The following is a 19466-nucleotide window of genomic DNA, read 5'->3' on the forward strand; positions in this document are numbered from 1 at the left end:
CTGGGGCAGGAGGAGAGGCTGGGGCAGGAGGAGAGGCTGGGGCAGGAGGATCAGTGTGAGTTTGAGACCACCCTGGGTTACAAAGTGAGCTCAAGACCAGCCTTAACTGCATAGTGAGACCCTGTTTCAAAAAGACCAAAAAAAAAAGGCCATGGGCCCCTGTCTCCTTTAAATGGGGGAGGAGGGCGGAGTCAGTAACCCTTCAGGCAACAGAGGGTGATTAGTAACCCTTCCATGGGGGGTGTGCCTGATGCGCCCAGGGTAGAGGGAGCGTTAGCAAGGCTCCATTTCCTCCACAGCTGATGCGTTGTCCTTTTCTACGTCTTGTGTGTTAGGCCTGACATCGCAGCACAACATTTTACCATGTTTTTCTTTCTAATTTACTGTTATGTGCTTCCTTCATTTTACTACTGCTGTTTTATGGGTTTCAAACAATTTGTTCACATAAATCAGGAATTTGATTCTTTTTTTTTTATTAAACAAGTTACTATTTTCTCATCTTGGTTTATTTTTTCTTAGATTTGCTCTACTATTATGAATTTAAGTGTTAGTACATAGTGTTTTTTTGAGTGAAAGATTTGGAGCGGTGTTTCCTGAATGTTCCACAGAATACAGGTGCTGTGTGGGTTGGAGGCTCCGCACACTGTGGTCCTCCAGATGTGGGAGAAGTCCTGTGAGCATGTGGATTCTTTGGCTTGACCTTCCCATCCTAGAGACTCTGGGGAAGGGCTGAGGTGAGAGTCACAGTGGGCTTAGACCCGTTCCTGGAAGATCTCCTGGGCAGACTGTGGATCTTTTAAAGTCTAGCTAATTCTGATGAAGAACCACTCCTTTAGAGCCAGGCTTTGCAGACTGTGGCCTGAGAGGCAAGCCCAGCCCCTATTTGTTTTTGTGTAGCTCATAAGCAGAGAATATGCTTAACGTATTTAGGTAGTTTAAACAAATTTTGAAAAGTCATCAGTGTAACATTGTCTGAAAATCGTGAGACATTCAGGTGTGTTCTTAGATAACTTTTTAGTAGGGTGTGGCCACACCCATGCATTTACATACTGGCTGTGGCTGCTGTCACTTTGAGCGATTGCAGAGACCGAAAAGCCTCAGAAGACCTGAAGTATTTATCTGGGTTTAACAGGAAACACGGGCCAAGCTGGTCCAGAGCAGTGATCTCAGAGACGGGTGCCCTGACCCCCAGTGTGGTCATCTTGTGTGAGTTTGGAGAAACACAGGTTCCCAGGGCCCGTCCGCCCAGGCCTGGTGCTCTGTCATCCTGACGGGGTAAGGATGGAAGACAGCGCAGCCCTCTAGAGTCCTCTAGCCTGGTAAAATCGGTCACGTAGCCCTTTCGTGAGCACATCAGAGGCTCAGTGTTGTCACAAGGCTTAGCGTGTGGTACGGGTCTGGTACACATTTGCTAGATGAGCAAAGCAGACTTCTTTCATATAGTTTATTTGATACAGGGCCTCGCTATGCAGCTCAGACTCATAGTGATCCTCCTGTCTCAGCTTCCTTAGCACTGGGATTATAGGTGTGCCCCACTACGCCTGGTTTCGGGCCAGCACGGTGTACCCTAGGTCCCTGGTCCAGCATGGCATGAGGTACCAGGACTTCGTGCTTGCCAGGGGCTTTTGCTGCTGAGCTACCTCCCCAGCCCATCATAGTTTACATTGAAAGGAATGAAAATTGTGCACGTCAGCTCTGAAGCTTTCTGTTTGCTCACTCCCCGCAGTGCTGCTTTACTCTGACTGCTGGTGGCACGGGGATGTGAAAGCTGCAGGAAGGCCAGCTTGGAGCACCCTGTGGGGGAGGGGCAGAAAGGGGCGTGTCTGTGCCTCACCGCTGTACTCTGGCTTCCCTAATGCCCTGGTATCTAGGACCGGTGAGAGCTGAGGACACAGACAGCAGCACGCACTAAGGGTTTTAATTATGAAAGGAATCACACTTCTCCTTTGTTTCAGACTAACAGGTAAATAAATTGTGATTTAAAATTTAAAAAAAAAATTTTTTTTTTTTTTATTTTGAGAGTAGGTCTTGTTAATTTGCTAATTGCCCAGGCTGGCCTTAAATCATGATCCTATTCCCTCCCTCAGCCTCTCAGAATGTCAGGATTGCAGATGTGTGTCAGCATGCCTGCTTGAGATCTTGAGATAAAACGCATACTTGTTCATTGGACTAGTTGCTGTGTGGCCTCCATTTTATAGTATGTAAAACATAACACGCTTCAGTTAGCTCATTCTGCTAATTCTGTTTGAAAGAGAACTTTTTTTTTTTACAGAACCGGGGATTGAACTCAGACCCTTGTGCTTGCCAGGCAAGCGCTCATTCTACTGAGCTGTCTCCCCGGCCTCAAAGAGAACATTATTAAAAACCAAAACTGTCAAGGTTGACTGTACTTATAAATACACCATGGTATTGATTTTTCTTGTTATTCTCTGTCCTCTGCTCTGTTTCATTAAATTCTTGAAAGGTTGTTGTTGTTGCCACTAAAATGTTGCAAGTTTTGGGCTTCTAGCATAAGTAATTACCTGGGAAAATTTGGAGTTCCAGATCCTACGAGGAACTAAAAGTTTTCAAGTGCTTAAATGCCAAATTTTAGTAAGCATCTGTTGATCTGAACAGGGACAGGGTTTCCCCCTCGCTCCCACTATGATACTGGGGATCGAGGCCAAGACGGTGTCCATCCTAGGCAGAGAAGCGTTCTGCCGTGGGCTACGTCCCCAGCCTTTGTAAAAATGATGCGATTTTGAAACAAAGTCTTGCTAGATTGCCCAGGTTGGCCTTGAACTTTCGGTCCTCCTGCCTTAGCCTCCCAAGATTACAATGGTTGGCCACCACGGGCCTGGAGCTAGCCAGAGTCTTTGATTATCGTGTCGACATGGCTCAGCCATGGTTCAGTCCTGACTGCTTGTCTTCTTCTCTTGTGCCATACTGCTTGCATTGTTCTTTATTTCTGCTGTGCAGGTGCTGAAAATATCCAGCAGTTACAGTATCAGAAGCAGTTTTTATATACTCTTATAAGCTCTGGGTCACATTATTTGTCCAGGGTAAGCAAACTAGAAGTAATAAATGGGCCATTAGCTAGTCTGAGGTCAGTATTTGGAAAATTACTCCCCTGTATTAACTGGTTTCACAGTTCTGTTCTGTTTTGTGTGTGTGTGCTGGGGCTGAGATGGAGGGATTTAGGTCTGGGAATTTATAGTCCCGTTTCAAAGAGAATGCAGGCACAGCGACAGATTGTCATTGCTGCATGCTGTTTTCACAGAAAGGAGGAGAGCAGTGGACTCTGTGTTGTGTTGCGTTGTTTTGATTTGCCAGGAATGGACAGAGGACCTCACACCTGCTGGGCGAGTGCTTTGTAGCAGGCTCGCCCTGTCTGGGGGAGAAGAGGGAGCCACAGAGAAATCAGGAAGGAGCATTAATTTGCAAACTAGAGAGCTCTGTTTGCTGTTTTCTTTCAGAAAGTTTGATTATTCTTATTTGATGAAATATATCATGTTGGGCAATAAGTCTTCCTGATGCTCTGGAGCCAGCCTTCCACGGTGAATGTCCAGTGGACCCTTCAGAACCTCTACCACCGTAAGGGTGGACCCTGAAGAGTAGGCACAGGGTCGAGGGAGGGAGGGAGTGAGTCACATCATGGGTGTTTGACTGCCTCGCTGTGTAGTCAAGTTTTGCCTCTGTTTCTTCTGTTCCTTAATGTTGAGTTGTGGAGCTCTGTGGTGGAAGCTGTAGAGGACGAGGTCTGATGAAGGGGTGCACGATCCGCTCTGTGCTCCGAGGAGTCGCAGCAGAGCTGGCCATTGCGAGGATGGCTGGAGCCTGGAGTGGGAGGACACTAGTGCCTTGGTGGGCCCTGGTCACCTCACAGCCCTCAGGGACCCAGCTGTGTGACCTATGATGCCTCCTGTCCCAGATGATGTTGGGGAACTTGCAGAAGTTGTGAGGGTGAGTGAGGTACTTACAAGGGAGGCCAGGGACACTGCTGCCTGCACTGCACTGCGCAGCACAGAATGGTTCTGTGTAATGCCGACAGGCTGGGGGGTCTGGGACTCTGCTGCTTGGTAAGATGGGACTAAAAGTAAAACTTTATACAACAAGGGAGAGGGAATATCATCCAAGACTACCAAGGAGAGAAGAGCACTGATACTATTTGTGTGAGAAACAAAAGAACATTTTATTTTGTTCTGAAATTAAAATTTTACTCATAGTCTGGCAGTCTCAGTGGGATATACAAGAAATGGCTTTTCGAAGTAGTTTGTAAGCTTGCTGTTATCCAATCCAGGTTAAGCCCTGATAACACGTCCACACACTGGCCACACAGTGAGTTTGCCAGCAATTAAAAGTAGATTGCACATGAAAATTCAGATCTGTGGCTTCTCTTGAAGAGTCTGCTCTTGTGGTGGTGAGGACATGTTACCTGCCTGTGCACTACAACCAGTCCCTGCAGCTGTGGCTGAGAGCAGGGGGCAGTGTGGACACTTGTCACGGGGTACAGAATCAAGGTAGGAGGAGGGACTCACCTGAGCAGGGAGCCAGTCTGAGATTGCACGAGGCCTCAGGAACCGCACTGGGGTGTGAATTGTTGGTTTGCTTTTGAAATGAGCACGCCCCTGTCCTGTGTGAGGCAAGTGCACCTCTGTCTCCTCTTCCCTTTGCACCCTTCCTCCCTCCTTAAATAGTTCTTAAAGCTTTGTTACCAGGGCCCAGCTAGGCAGGTGCCTCTCTCTTCCTGTGGGCCGAAAGACCCCAGCACCAAGCATGAAGGAGGGAGGGTTTGTTGCCATGCAGTCCTGCATGTTTGGCCACGTGTTGAGCGGCCTGGGCAGAGGGGAGCCCTTCTCACTGTGGTGGCCAGGAGCAGAAGAGAGAAGAGAGGCCAGCCTGTCCGTCTGTCTGCTAGTCTTCCAGAAGTCATGCATAGGAGCCCCGAACCTCTGCACAATCTGGCTGAGGCTCCAGGCTCAGGGACACAGCTGTGGTCCCACAGATCAGAAAGCAGAGCCGGGAGGCTGGCAGCCTGAGGAGAAGGCTGCACAGTGGGGCGGGGCACAGAGTGAGGGCTCAGCCTAGGGAAAACCTAGGTCTGGGGCTTGGATGGGAGCAGAGCAGGGTGACACTGGGATTGTAGCCCACTATGTACAGTAGCAATAAATATGTGGATAGGCTGAGGAGGTTAATGAAGAACAGGATATGTACATGGGTTCAGTTCATGCCTCTGCAAAATGCTCATTGACGACAGAAGAAGGGAGTCACTGGCAAAGTTTGTCAGATACCATCCTTTTTTTTCCTGCAAAGCTTTATCCCAGAGGGGCTCAGGCCTCTTGGCAGCTGCCTTCTTCATGGTGGCCAACATGTTGAGCTCCTCCTGCTTCCTCTTGGCCGGATGTGCGCCCCCACCCTTTTTTTTTTTTTTTTTTTGCGGAACCAGAGATTGAACTCCAGCCCTTGTGCTTGTCAGGGAAGCCCTTATTCTACTGAGCCATCTCCCCGGCCCCCACCCTTTCTTGATGAACTTGAGGGCACGTTTGTCATTGGAGACCTTGAGTAACTCCATGGCCCAGCACTCTTAGGGGGCGAAGTCGTACACCTCCCAGATCATGTCCTGCACAACCTTGGTGTATTTGGTGAGACGTCCACGATGGTGGCTGTGCCTCTGCCTCGGTTTGCTCACATTCTTAGTCACCTTGTGGTGCTTGTTGAGGCCCATGGCCATGGAATAGCATCGGACCATGGCTACTGTTCTTCAGTGGTTGCTGTGGCAGAAGGGCAGATGCCATCTTAATCAGAGGTGAAGTGAGGCTCCTCGGCGCCTGATAGGATCAGTAAGAAGAACACATTGTCAGCGGTCTCCTAGCCCAAAGGTGCGGGGAAGCCCACCTGTTCACTGCCCTGCAGCCTTCTCAAGTGCTAGCAGCAGGTGGGACACCTTTCCACATGGAGTGTGCCAGGCGGCCCATGGCTCTGCAACCCTCCAGCTGTGGCACAGAGCAGAGCCTGTGCATGCATGGGGTGCTGAGGGTGAGTGACAGCACTGGTGCCTTTCTGGGTTGGTCTGTGTCCTAGCTGCCCAGGAGCCGGGCACCTGCTGTGCATGGTGCAGTCAAAGTGCAGCTCACTCCGTGGTCTTGCTGGCTTTCAGACACTGATGTGCTGCACTGCGCCTTTTGTAAGGGTAGGAGGGACTCATGCAGGCCGGAGAATCATGGGGCGAACCAGGCAGACGGGCAGCAGGCTCATTGTTTCAAACTTGAGATTATAGTTTGTTTTTTTTCAATGAGAGTTTTGCCAGAAATAATTAGCAGTAACTATGTGTTCTAACAATATATTAAGCCAATGTGAAAATTTAGTTTTAAAGCTGTAAATAATGTTTTAGTTACAAAATGTTTATTAATTTATCTTAAAATGTTACTACAAAATATAGTCACAAATGTTTATTAATCAATCTTAAAATGACTTGAATACTTGCAGTTGCAAAATGGAATTTGTTGAGAATGGAAGTAGTGTTCCTATAAATAAGATTATGCTAATAGTAATCTTTGAAAGCTTTGTTTTGGCCAGTTGATTTAATATGGCTTAAGTGAAATTTTTGCTTTTTTGTTAGACTGAGTAAAAACTTCATTGTTTGTATTTTTCCATTTCTTCTATTAAAAGGCATTTAATCTATAAATGAATTAATATGAAAAAAGAAAAATATATGAGAAAATGAGTTGAGCCACGTAGGAATGGTTTCCTAGCAGTAGTCTGGGCTCACCTCCCAGGAATGTGGGTAAGGAGAGATGGGCCAGCGGGCTCGCGTGGCAGGGGGCTCCTGCTTACCTGGCAGGCACACGAGCCTGGTCTCCATCCTGGTCACCTCCTCCCTCACAGAGTAGACAAAATCAGAAGAAAGGGGACCTCTAAAGAGACAGGATTCTTCCAGGCACAGTGGTGTGCAGATGTGACCCTTGAACTGCATACAGTAGTCGGTTCAGGGTTAGCCTGAGCTATAGCAAGACTCTGTCCCCAAAACCAGGCAAAAAAGGGAGGGGCATTCCAGTTTTAATTGACAATTAGAGAATAATACAGATGAAAGAGTATTTTCACAGTGTGTCCATGACTGGAATTTAAACCGAGTTATATACCTTCTAAGCCACAGGGAATATACAAACAAAATAGTAAGCATAAAACCAAAACACAAAGGAAATAGTTGAACCCAGAAAATACTTTATAATGTGGACCACACAGTGTAGACCCTGTGCACACGCGTGTGCAAGCATGTGACAGACCTTGCTATAGGTAGAAGAGACAGGCAGGAGGGCTGGATGGATCACCTCTGGGAGGTGACACTGTGAGTGGGTTTCTTGGTCTGCTTTAAACCTTTTTATGTTTGAGAAATCACTATGTATGTGCCCACCATGCACACACGTTCGGGCCGACAGGTGGCCTGCAGTCACCCTGGCACGCCCGTCGTGCGCTCGGTGCCTGGATGCCCCTCAGAGACGCCGCTCGCTCGTTGCAGGCACACTGGTGGGCCGTGCTGCTCATGGGGATCGCGCTGATCATGCTGATGGCCGGCTTCATCAAGGTGTGCAGCGTGCACACGCCCAGCAGCAACCCGAAGCTGCCGCCCCCGAAGCCGCTCCCAGGTAAGGAAGCCCCGGGCCAGCCTCCCGCACATCTGGGAGTCCTGGGGCCGATTCCATAGCGCTCCTGGGTTGCAGTTGCCACATGTGAACAACACAGCTTCGTGTTTTTATCAGTGGACGGCAGCACGTAGCTGCTAGTTGATGCCAATCTTGAATGTCCAAAAACACTGGAAACTAGAAACTGTGGTTTTTGTTTTCTTGTTTTTGTTTGATCTTCTGACCTGCCCTCGTTTTTATTTTGGTGGTTCAGCCACTTTTGAATGATGGGTCTTCGAGTTCAATGGCTGTGCTTCTGTCGCTCCTTTTAATGCCTGTACATTGAGGTACTTGCCAGGTGGACAGAGACTTGGGGGATGTGGGCCCAGTCTGCTGCAGCAGCGCCTGGGTTCTCACCCGAGCCGAGGCAGCTCCTGCGGGCCTCTCCGCCTACCTCTCAGCAAGCGCAGCCTTGCGCTGGCCCTTTGGCGGCCTTCTGGCAGGGCTGGATGTGGGTACCGCTTTTCTCAAGCTCACAGCTCTGAAACTTAGGCTGCATTAAAGGGATATGTAAGGGCCATAGGAGCCTTTTAGATACCTTGACCCATTGTGGTCTCCATTAGTGAGAAAGATACTTGGGTGTTGATTTCATTTTAAAGAGATAGCACTTTAAAAGCTAGCTGTCATTTGTTGAACCCATACGGAAGAGCTGACCCTTCTATGGGAATTCCCATCTCCGTCCGCAGCAGCCCAGCGCGTCTAGTTGCAGCCGTGCTGCGGCCGGCGCACAGGCCGGTACTGCGGTTCCACATCACGGGTTCTGAACTTGGACTCGCTGATGCTTACCTAGACTTACCTGTTCCAGTCTGAGGCTGCCATGCAGCTGGTCTCAGCTGACGTGTGTCGTTAATATAAAGGGGTGCCAAGCTTTGAAAACTTGTTATAGAAAGTGAAGTATTTCAGTAGTGACTTTAATATTGAGCACACATTAACATTGGTAATATTTTGACTCTGTTGGGTTAAATGAAATAAACACGAAAGGTATTTCACCTGTTTCTTTTATATTTTTTATGATTTCCAGAACTTTATTTTTGGATATAGGGTCTCACTGTGTAGTTCAGGCTGTTCTTGAACTCACTGTGTAACCCTGGCTGGCCTCAGACATATCAGGTGATCTCCTGCTCAGCCTCCTAAGTACTGGAAGTACAGGTGAGCCCCACCACACCTGGCAGTTACCAGAAAATTTCAAGATCTGTGTCTGTTTTGGACATTGCTGATCTGTAATCTTTCTTTTTGAAAGAGCAGCTTTGCTTTTAAAGATTACAGAGTTCACAGTGGCCAGGGCACGGTGGCATATGGCTGTAAGCCAGGCCTCTGGGAGGCCCAGGCAGGCAGATTGCGAGCATGAGCCCAGCCTGGGCATTTAGCAGGCAAGGGAGTCCCTGCCTTAGAATAAAATGCACAAGTGGCTGGAGCTGTGGCCAGCTCAGGAGGAAGGCCTGGAGTCCGGTCTCTGGGCAGCACCAGAAGGACGCTGGCATGACCGGTTCGCTTCTGTTTTTGATGGCAGGCACTTTAAAGAGGAGGAGACCGCCCCAGCCCATTCAGCAGCCGCAGCGCCAGCGGCCGCGGGAGAGCTATCAGATGGGACACATGAGACGCTGACTGCGGCTTTGCCTTGGTTCTTCTAGTGCCTACAGTGGGAAACTTCACTCCAAAGAGAAACCTGTTCAGTCACCATCTCCAGATTAAGCCCTCACAAATAGTAGTTGAAGACAAAAATGGCAAGAGATCTTGTCCTCAGACCTGGTGGAATTACTTAAGTTCGAAAGCCTGAAAGCTCCAGTTTTGGGGGGTGGGGTGGAAAAGGAACCCAGTTTTCTTATGGACAGCTATTTTTATCCTAATGGCACAAGTCTGAGAATACTATCATGTGCCCTGTGCTCCCTGTTCTTCATTGCTGCATTTTCTTCACTTGCAGTCAAACTTGGCTCTGGATAAACTTCTATCAAAATTGAAATATATATATTTTTTTCAACTGCCAGTCAAGGCGTGGAGGCTCGGCCACTCAACATTGGAGACACCGCCTGCCAGTGTGCATCCCTTGCTCTGTGCAGACATGTATTTATTACGTGCACTGTACCTCTGTGTGCAATGGTAACCAGGAAATGCAATATGGATGTTTCTTTGTATTATAAAATTTCTCCGCTCTTAATGAAAAATTACTGATTAATTGACATATACTCAGGATAACAGAGAATGGTGGTATTCAGTGGTCCAGGATTCTGTAATGCTTTATACAGGCAGTTTTGAGATGAGAATCAATGTACCTTTTTCTAACGACAGTCAGTTCTTAGGTCATTTTCCTTTATCCAGTTTTTGCTGTGTGTGCGCGCAGGACGGCGCTGAGGGCCACAGCCACGCGTCATGCAGGTGGCAGGGCAGTGCCCTCCTGCCGGCTCTCTGGAAACATCGGATTTCTGCTTCTGTGGTTTAAGCTTTCTGATCCAATTCCATTCTTTGAATTGATAGTTGAGATTTTACTTATGTTCTGGTAGGAATTATGTCTATGAGATGATTCTTTTTATTTGTAGCTCACTTGTGTTTTCCATATGTCTAAAATAATACTAAGTATGTTTTTGTCTGATAACGGAAAAGGAAAGCTGTGTCTTTGTCAGGGTTTCAGCAGGTTTTAGCATACCATCACTGATCATCGGTAACCACTAAGAGTGAGTAACGTGCTCAGCTCGTAGTTCAAGTTGTAGATAGGCGTCTGCCATGTTTTTCCCTTAATTATTGTAACTACAATGAAGGTGAAACAGCACAATGTCCCATTCCAAGTTTATTTTTTAAGCAGATGTAAATAATTGGCTTTTTTAAAGAAAGAGAAAGCAAAATATTAACAGGCTTATTGCTATGCAGGAAGTGGAAGGGGCATTACAAAACAGTTCAAGCTTGTGATGTATTTATTGCTTCTGTTTCCCAGCTACATTGCTTAAATTAGAAGTAAACAGTATGATTTTCCTGGCTTCGCATAGGAGGCAAATTTAGGGGAAGTTGAAATGATTTCTGTGTTTTGGATTTTTTTCTTTTTTCTTAAGAGTATAAGGTTTACACAATCATTCTCATAATGTGACGCAAGCCAGCAAGGCCAAAAATGCTAGAGAAAACAATGGGATCTCTTCCTGTAAACTTGTACAGTATGTGGTGACTTTTTCAAAACACAGCTTTTTGTACATGATTTAGAGACAAATTTTGTACATGAATCCCCAGATAGACGATAATAATTCTAAACAAACAAGTAGGTAGAAATGTAAGAAACTGCTTTTAAATCATTTCAATGCCTTTGTTTTTGGACTGTGCAAAGGTTGGAAGTGGGTTTGCCTTTCTACAGTGGTGACTTTTATTCTGCAAGAGTTCTTAGTAACTTCTCGAACGTGGTAGACTTTGGAACATGTACATTTTTTTGCTTGTATTGTTATCCTGTGGTAGGGTTGTGGCAGGGGTACACTGCCTTATTTTATTTGGAGTCTTAAGTTAAATGTTTTCTGAAAAGATACGTGCACTGAACTCTTTCCACTGCAAATCAAGATGTGGTAAAAATGAAAAGATCAAGACAAATGAGATCTAATACTACTGTCGATTTAATGTCCACTGTGTTTTATACAGTATCTTTTTTTGTTCACTTTGGAAATTTTTACTAAAAATTGCAAAAAATAAAGTATTGTGCAAAGATGTAAGGTTTTTTGAAACTTGAAATGCATTAATAAATAGACTTGAAAACACCTTGAAAGTTCTGTGCTCTTTGAACTCTGAGAATGAGCAGAAGCTTCTCTCCACAAGGCAGCTTTTCTTTGCTAAGTAAAATAGAATTAGGCTGAAAGAGGGAAGGCAGCTCCTCCAACGCAGGCGTCCTTGGCTTTATTTTAGCTCGGCGTGTGTAAAGGAAATTCCTAGATAGCAGTCTTTGTATGCACACAGTACAGGTTTTTAAAAAACACTCAATGTCATGCTTTTCACTATTTCTAATCAATATTTATTGTCTTAGAGGAAGAGCTGAATCATATTGGAAGCTTGTGGGGTTTTTTTATATGTATTTTTCAAAGGTTTGGATTCTAAGTACCCCGTTTGTTTTGAGTTTCTAGTTTAATGACAAGCATGTTTTAAAATTTAGAGCCGACAGCTTCCTCTTCTGTCAGTTCGTCCCAAATGGAGAGTTGCATGGTCATGTTACCCGGAAGGAGCGGCGAGCCTGGAGAGCACCTGCCGCGGCTTCTCTGCCTTTTCTTAAATTGGAACTATTATGACTGAGTAATGACTGCTGAATAGGTAAAAATGCAGTGTGCCTACTGATACTATGTTAGTCTGGGACCATCAGAATAAATAACCAGGCTTAGCCATGAAGCCATAATTTTCATTAATTCAAATACAGTTTGTTATTTTTATTTATAATTGCTTAAATTGTTTGAAATTTTATTTGGGGGCACTTTGCAAAACTCAGGTACCCATTAGAAAGCTGGGTGTGGAGGTTGGTGTGGTGGCCGGCCGTGCTGAGTGCCGGCACTCGGGGAGGCTGAAGTAGGAGGGTTGCAAGTTCCAGTCCAAGCCCGACAACTTGCCCTTGTCTGAAAATAAACGGATGAGTAAATAAAAAGGGCTGGGCATGTAGCTTGGCTCAACGGCCCTGGGCTTAATGCTCAGCACTGCAAACCAAAGAAACGGTATTTAGACTCATTATTCTCTGTGGTTCCGGGCAGTGTCATGCAGTTTGCGGTAGGATATATTTAAGCAAGAGAAATTTGTATGTTCGGTCTTGTTTTTGAGGTGTCTGCCACACTCTGCTCCGGGTTTTTCATTTTTGTCACAGTCACGGACTGATGAAAACTGAGGCTTGTCCGAGTGCAGTGAGCTGCTTTCAGCCTGTCGCTCTTGCCACAGTCTGTGGTCATTATTCTTTCTCCAGAGTTGGGCTGGATGTCCCTGCCAGCTGAGATGCTGGGCGGGGTGTGCTTGCAAAGGCCTGTGATTTCTCATTCAGAATTTCTCACCGAAGGTGTTGGGGCAGCTGTGTAGCAGGTGCCGTGTAACCTAGACAGCCCAGCTCACAGGAACCAGGGAGAGCTGCTGTCTGTCCTTAAAGGCTCAGCGTCTTGGGAACGAGGGAGGGAGCAAGGCGGTGTCGTTTCAGAGCTGCTGCTGGGACAGTTCATATTTAGAGAAATCACAGAAATTGAAAGAAATTTTAGGAAAAAAATGTTTAAGAAAATAAAACGATTACTCCACACAGGGTAGCTTTGTTTTCAGCAATTACATTCTTGATTAAAAACAACTTCCAGGCCAGGCAATGCAGTGGCTTGCTTGTAGTCCTAGCTACTCAGGCTGAGGTGGGAGTATCTCTTGAGCCTAGGCGTCGAGATCAGCTTGGGTAACATAGCAAGGCTGTGTTCCACCCACCCAGTCAGCGGCTCACCCAGTCACCCAGTTACCCATTCACTCGCCCAATCACCCGCTCACCCACCCACCCAATCACCTGCTCACCCACACATCCAGTTACCCACTCATTTACTCACCCACACACCCAGTCACCTGCTCACCTACCCACCCAATCACCCAATCAACCCCTCACCCACCCACCCAGTCACCGGCTCACCCACCCACCCAATCACCCAGTCACCCACTCACCCACTTACCCACCCAGTTACCCATTCACTCACCTAATCACCCGCTCATCCACTCATCCAATCACTTGCTCATCCACACACCCAATCACCTGCTCACCACCCACCCAATCACCCAGTCACCCGCTTACCCAGTCACCTAGTCGTTCACCTAGTCACCCACTCACCCAGTCACCTGCTTGCCCACCCACCCACTTACCCATTCACTCACCCAATCACCTGCTCACCCACCCACCCATCCAATGAATCAGGCACACAACCACCTGCCCACCCAATCTACCAACCAAGACTCAGCACCAGCTTCCGTTTGATTCACTTTTCCGATTTATAACCAATTCCATTTTTGGGCTACTGTTTCTGGATCCAGTTCTTTATATTGTTAGCATGCATAGCAATCTCTTTGGGTTATTGTGTCTTGCACATATATTCATATGTATAAATCACATAGAAATCGGTGCATTTTTTAATTGATAAGCTTTTCACAGTGTCTCTTTTTGTCGTGGTTTGAGGTTCTTGCAAGGTGAATGGTACAATCCAGAACACGTTTTATAAGATTATTTTGTAATGAATCTCCCAAAGAGTCCTACACAATGAATGCAGGGAATCTATCTACACACTTAAAGACCAAAGAATCCAGTAGAGGGCCCGAATCCTAATGTTCTCCAAGTTCAGCAGAAGACCTAGAGCTCGCAGCGATGCCTGCCCATGACACTGTCTCATACAGGCCTGTTTCATGGACCAGCTCTGGGAGGTACAAACGTCAGTGGTGGAAGCTGAAAGTCTGTGCCAGCAGGATGAAGGATCTGTGCAAGTGGGCTTAGGGATCTGCCCTGGAGCCAGGAAGCGACACTCAAGGTAAGAAACCGCACTCCTGGAAAGTAGCACAGCCATCCTCAGCGACAGAGAGGTCCTGAGCTCCTCCAATGATGAGGATAGCTGAGTTCCCATCAGGAAAGACAGACTTCTCCATGAGGCAGAGCAGTGCACCATCTTCCCCTCCGGAGTTAGGGAGAGATGCTCAAGGTAAGGACCAGAGCTCCCCAAGGTGAGCCGCAGCCCGCAGCCATCCTCCACAACAACGTCTTGAGCTCTTCCAATGAAACAGCTAGGTTCATCAAGAAAGCCAGCATGGTGATGTCCTCCAGTAGAACAGCCCAAGACGACCAGCGCTTCCAACAGCTCTACAGCTTCCCTAATGGCCTCTCCAGCTCTCCTCCGGTTCTGCCTCCTACGCCGCAGGCAGCAGTCGTTGGGTGGGCCTGCCACACCCAGAACCTCGTGGTTCTGTTCAGCCGGGTGGAGCAAGTTGGCCACCAGTTGGCCTCCATTACACCCACAAAAGCAACAGGATGGTGGGTAAAGTTAGAAGGTGAGTAGCTTCAGTAGTTCTGCTCTTCCCTGAAGTCCATGTAAACTATCAGATTGCCTCACAGTGACAAGGTGGAGTCAAAGGGAAGATACTGAGAGCAGAAGTTTTGGAAACTGGGCAGTGGACGAAGGAGCCTGGTATATCTGGTTTGACCACAGAAGCCGAACCACAAGCCGGCAGTGGGAACGGGATGACGTAGTTCGTGCTGTTAGAATCTGGGGACTAGCTGGGGATGTAGGCAAGAAGCTTACCTGCCTGCCTGGTAAGTGCACGGTCCTGAGTTTGATCCCTGGTGCCAAAAGAGAAAAAAGGGATTTGGGGACTGGTCTTTGAGACATCCTCACGCACATGGCTAACATACACCCTTTTATAATGTAGCATTTCTGTTTGACAGTCAAGTGATGCTATGGCCGCGTTATGTTAACGAGTTAAGCATCGCCTGTCAGTGTTGTATATTTTACACGTTAACCACTCCTTCCCCTTGAGTGTTAAGGTTGTAAGTGGGTCATTACTTGAAACAATTCTGTGTGCAAACCCTAACCCTAATAGGCAAGTTTCTAGGGGCTGAGGATTCAGCTCAGCGGCAGGTCTGCCTGGCATGCTGGGAGCCCTGCGTTTGGTGCTTGGCATCAAACAGTAAGCCTCACCTAAGATAAATTTCTAAGTGGAATTTTGGAGTTGAAGGTTTCTTAACAGTCATTGATAAAATTATAATGCTTTTACCATTTATGTATTAGAATACTTTTTTTTTTTTTTTAAAGGAGAACCCCAGGTTTAAAAATTTATTTCTGTATAGCCCCACAAGTACATGAGCACTAATCGTGGAGGCTTCTGCTTAATTTACTTTGTTAGCTTTGGAATTCAAATCGAGTTCAGATTTAGTGCCCTAGTTGTGGTCTCTAAATATAATTTTTTAAAATCAGGCCTCACTGTATAGCTCAGGCTGGCTTAAGCTCACACGTAGCCCAGGCTGGCCCCCAACGCAGAGCGACCCTCCTGCCTCAGCCGTCGTCATGTGCTCCCTCCCCACTGTGAATGCCATTTTTGTAAAAGTAATCAGATGCTTGCTGAGTGGTTAATTCCGGGTGGAGGAGAAGATGCACAAGGAGAACCCAGGAAATTATCACGAGAGGTTTATCAACACTGGAGGAAGCACTCCAGATAACTTCAGCTTCAGCAAAATATCTTTGCAACAGATTGAGGCCCATTTGTACAGGCTTTATTAATTCATAGTTACTGTGGGACATACTGCTCATGAAAGGGAACTGAGCCCTGGACCTTGTGCTAGCCTGACGTGTGCTGTACTGCTGAGCTACGTGCTGGCCCTTGGATATACTTTTAAGGACATACTCTAGCGAACAAGTCGTAAATGAAACACCCGGCAGTGCTCCCCGCAGGGCTCCCAGCCTCCCAAGGAGCACGCGTCAGGTGTTGCGCCCTCTGCCAGGCAGAGGTGATCCCCTCAGGCCTCCACGCATGCCCGGGTCTCTACCAGAAGTGCGGAGGACAAAGAGGGATGGTACCGCAAGGCATTGTGTTGCAAAGTCCAGGCTGGAAGGCTGTGGCCTGTGTGAGCCTACCCCAATGCAGAGCAGAGGAGTGGAAAGGACACGCGCGCACACACACACACACACACACACGCCCCATCACACACAATTGATAGGCTGACTTTGAACAAAGTAAGAGACAACTGATGAAATGTGGAAATTGGCTGTTTGGTGACAAGGGTTTTTACAATTATTTTTGGGTGGGGCACAAGTATGTGGTTATGTTTTAAGAAGCTCCTGTCATTGCTAGATACAAACTGAAATGCTAAAAAATGAGAAGTGATAGCGGGATTTGTGTAAAAGTGATTGCTCGGGTGTCTTTGAGACCTCCCGAGTTGGCTGGTGTGGGGATGTCGTGAGGGAAGGTTGGTGCTAAGTTGGTCATTGTCAAAGCTGGCGGTGGGTACTGGGAATTCATTGTGCTATTTTTTTTTTTCTGTCTGTATTTCTATTTTAAATTTTTTACCCAAGTGTTTTAAATGTGAATTGAATTCTTAGCCTTAATCACCACTTTTTATTTTAACAATAATTCATGTAATGACCTCTGTCCATAATGATTTTTTTAGTGGGATTAACTTGAACTAGTCAAGCTAACATGATTAATTATATTCTGCTCCAGTTAACAGTGAATGATTAATTGGCTCTGACTATGACGATGAACTTTTGAAACCGTCAGTCATTCAACACTCTTCCTAAACTGGCTGTGAGGTCCCCGTGGCTGGCTGCTGCTTTCGAGTCTTACTAACTTGTGAAAGAAAGTAGTTACTTTCTGCTCACTGTTTTGGGGAGTGCGCGCTTATGCACACTAAGCTTCTGTGCCCATGTTGGGAGGGACGTTCGGTACCCGGTACAGCGACCCGGGCGCTTCCCTTCCTCATTTCAGTGAGGAAGAGCTTTGGAGGAAGCAGTGTGTCTCTCAGCAGCTCTCCTGGAGTTGCCTTCTGGACGCAGTGGAGGTGGCCATGTATGAAAAGCGTGCCCGCAGCGTGAGATTTTGGGGAACTAAGGTCGTTCGGTACTGCTGACAGGGTGCGCGGTTGTTGGTGTGTGTTTTGCCATCCTTTTCTGACCCAGCCTCCTGGGCTGGGTCGCTAAGCTTTGTCTTTGTGGACGCCGAGGGCCAGCTGTTCTTTTAAAAAATTATGTATTTATTTGGTACAGAGCCTCGCTACGCAGCTCAGACTCATAGTAATCCTCATGTCTCAGCCTCCCCAGTGCTGGGATTATAGGTGTGTGCCACCACGCCTGGTCTTGGTGGCCATCTTGGTGCGGGGCTGGCACAGCATGCAGTACCGGGGATTGAACCTGGGTCCTTGCGCTTGCCAGGCGGGTGCGTAGACCGCTGAGCTATCTCCCTGGCCAGGGCCAGCTGTTTCAAATAGAGGTTTCCATGTATCACAGTTAATGTTTTCTGACTCAGTTGTGATTGCTGGCTCTTCCACGCACACTGGGTATGTGAAGGGGGAGCGCTGCTGGGAACCCGTGGCTCCTCTGTGTGCACTCCTCCCTCCGTGGCCTGGAGCCCGGGCCCTGCCGTCTGGTGCCCACACACTCCGTTTTCATGTTTATCTTTGTGGTACTGGGGGTTGCACCCAGGGCCTTTGTAGTTTGTATTTAAAGGTGGGTCCTGCTCAGTGGCCCTGGCTGGACTCCAGCTTGGGGTTCCTTGCCTCAGTTTCTCAGTGTGCTGGGCTTCTAGGCCTGCATTGCTGCCCCTGGCTTGGACAGTGGTCTTGAAGCCCTCGGCTGTGCCAGCCTTCTGCCAGGTGGTAAGAATAAAGTGACGGGTGTAGTGACCTCCTCCTGTATTTCTTAAATGTCATTTTAGTCTTGTCCAACACTTGTCCCGAACCAGCGGGTCAGTCAACAAAGGTCACCTGGGGGAGGAGCGGGGAATTGAAGAGGGGACAAAGGACAGGAGACGCGAAGAATGGAGACAAGACAGGATTCTGATCAAGTCTCGTTTATTCAGGGGAGGTGCTGGGTATACATAGGGAGTGTAGGAATGAGGAAGTCTCGGCTCTTGACCTCAGCAGGTGTCTAGGCAACGGGGAAGGTGCCACCCCTGGGGCATAGCACGTGATTCACGGGGAATGGGCAAGGTGAGAAGGACCATAAACTTAACTCAGCAGGGGAATAGAAACTTAAGAAAACGGCTGACACTATTTTAAAATGGATACCAGTGAATGGCCTCCCACAAACGCTATTCCTTTGCTGAGAGCTGGCGCATCCAAGGGGGTCATGCTTGTTCTCTGTGTGGGGTTGGGCCAAGGGACTGGAGTTGGAAAGGCCCAAGCCTGGGCCCCATGTCCCAGCGCCCGAAGTGGAGCCTGGGTGCCTGACCTCTGGCCGGCCTCACTGCCCCTGGCTACAGCCAGGGCCCCAGGAGGCTGCAGAGCACTGCCTGAGGGAGGAAGGCGGGTGCGGGTGTGACACAGGGCTGTGTCTCAGGATGGCCTTGTACTGTGCAAAAGAGCGGGAAGCTTGTCCTGCAGGACCACCTGGCACGGGCCACACAGGCCGGCAGCCGTGTTTCTGATGCCAGGTCTCCTGAGGAGACGCTTCCTGTGAAAATCGAACAGTACTGCTTTTATAGAATATGAGACACTGTTTTGCACAAACAGAAAAGGCATAGCTTAGCTGTGGGGTAATTCTGTAACAAATGGCAACTCCTGCTAGAAGAAGCAGGTTCTAGAAGCTCAAATTAGAAACTAAGTGGGGGCTTGGTGACTTGGTGTCCTTGTCACCCTTTGAAAACTGCCACTGCCTCCTGGCCGGCAGTGGCCACCACCAGCACCGGTGCCTGTACCAGCAACTGCTGCACCGGAGCCCTGGGCTTCAAGTGCAGGGGCCCGGGGTGGGCTTGGCTCCTTAGCACCTTTCCTAGTCGTTCTCGAGAGGCTTTTTCACCCCACCGAGCCCCCTAACCTGGAGCCTGGGAACTGCAGCGGTGCCTGGAATGGTCGTGTCCACGGAGCGTGCGGTGCTTTGATGCACACGACCTGGCTTCTGTGACTGCACGCTGGTGACGGCCTGTGGCCCCGGCCCGTGGGAAGCACAGCGTCTGATGCACACGGCCTGGTCTCTGCGGCCTCCTGCTGGTGACGGCCCGTGGGAAGCACAGCGTCTGATGCACACGGCCTGGTCTCTGCGGCCTCGTGCTGGTGACGGCCCGTGGCCCCGGCCCGTGGGAAGCACAGCGTCTGATGCACACGGCCTGGTCTCTGCGGCCTCGTGCTGGTGACGGCCCGTGGCCCCGGCCCGTGGGCAGCGC

At 48.2% G+C, this 19466-nt stretch overlaps 1 protein-coding gene across 1 annotated transcript in view; it reads left to right on the top strand.

Annotated features, from left to right (window-relative positions):
- Adam10 (ADAM metallopeptidase domain 10) overlaps positions 1-11383 on the top strand; it is a 141879-nt gene extending 130496 nt beyond the window's left edge. The window contains exons 15-16 of the mRNA XM_023712550.1: positions 7496-7622; positions 9169-11383. Of these exons, the coding sequence (XP_023568318.1) occupies positions 7496-7622; positions 9169-9263 (222 nt within the window). The 3' untranslated portion in view covers positions 9264-11383. The remainder of the gene's footprint in view (positions 1-7495; positions 7623-9168) is intronic.
- Positions 11384-19466: the final 8083 nt, after the last annotated feature.

Source organism: Octodon degus, unplaced genomic scaffold (genome assembly GCF_000260255.1).
Source record: "Octodon degus isolate 3935 unplaced genomic scaffold, OctDeg1.0 scaffold00026, whole genome shotgun sequence".
NCBI classification, from domain to species: domain Eukaryota; kingdom Metazoa; phylum Chordata; class Mammalia; order Rodentia; family Octodontidae; genus Octodon; species Octodon degus.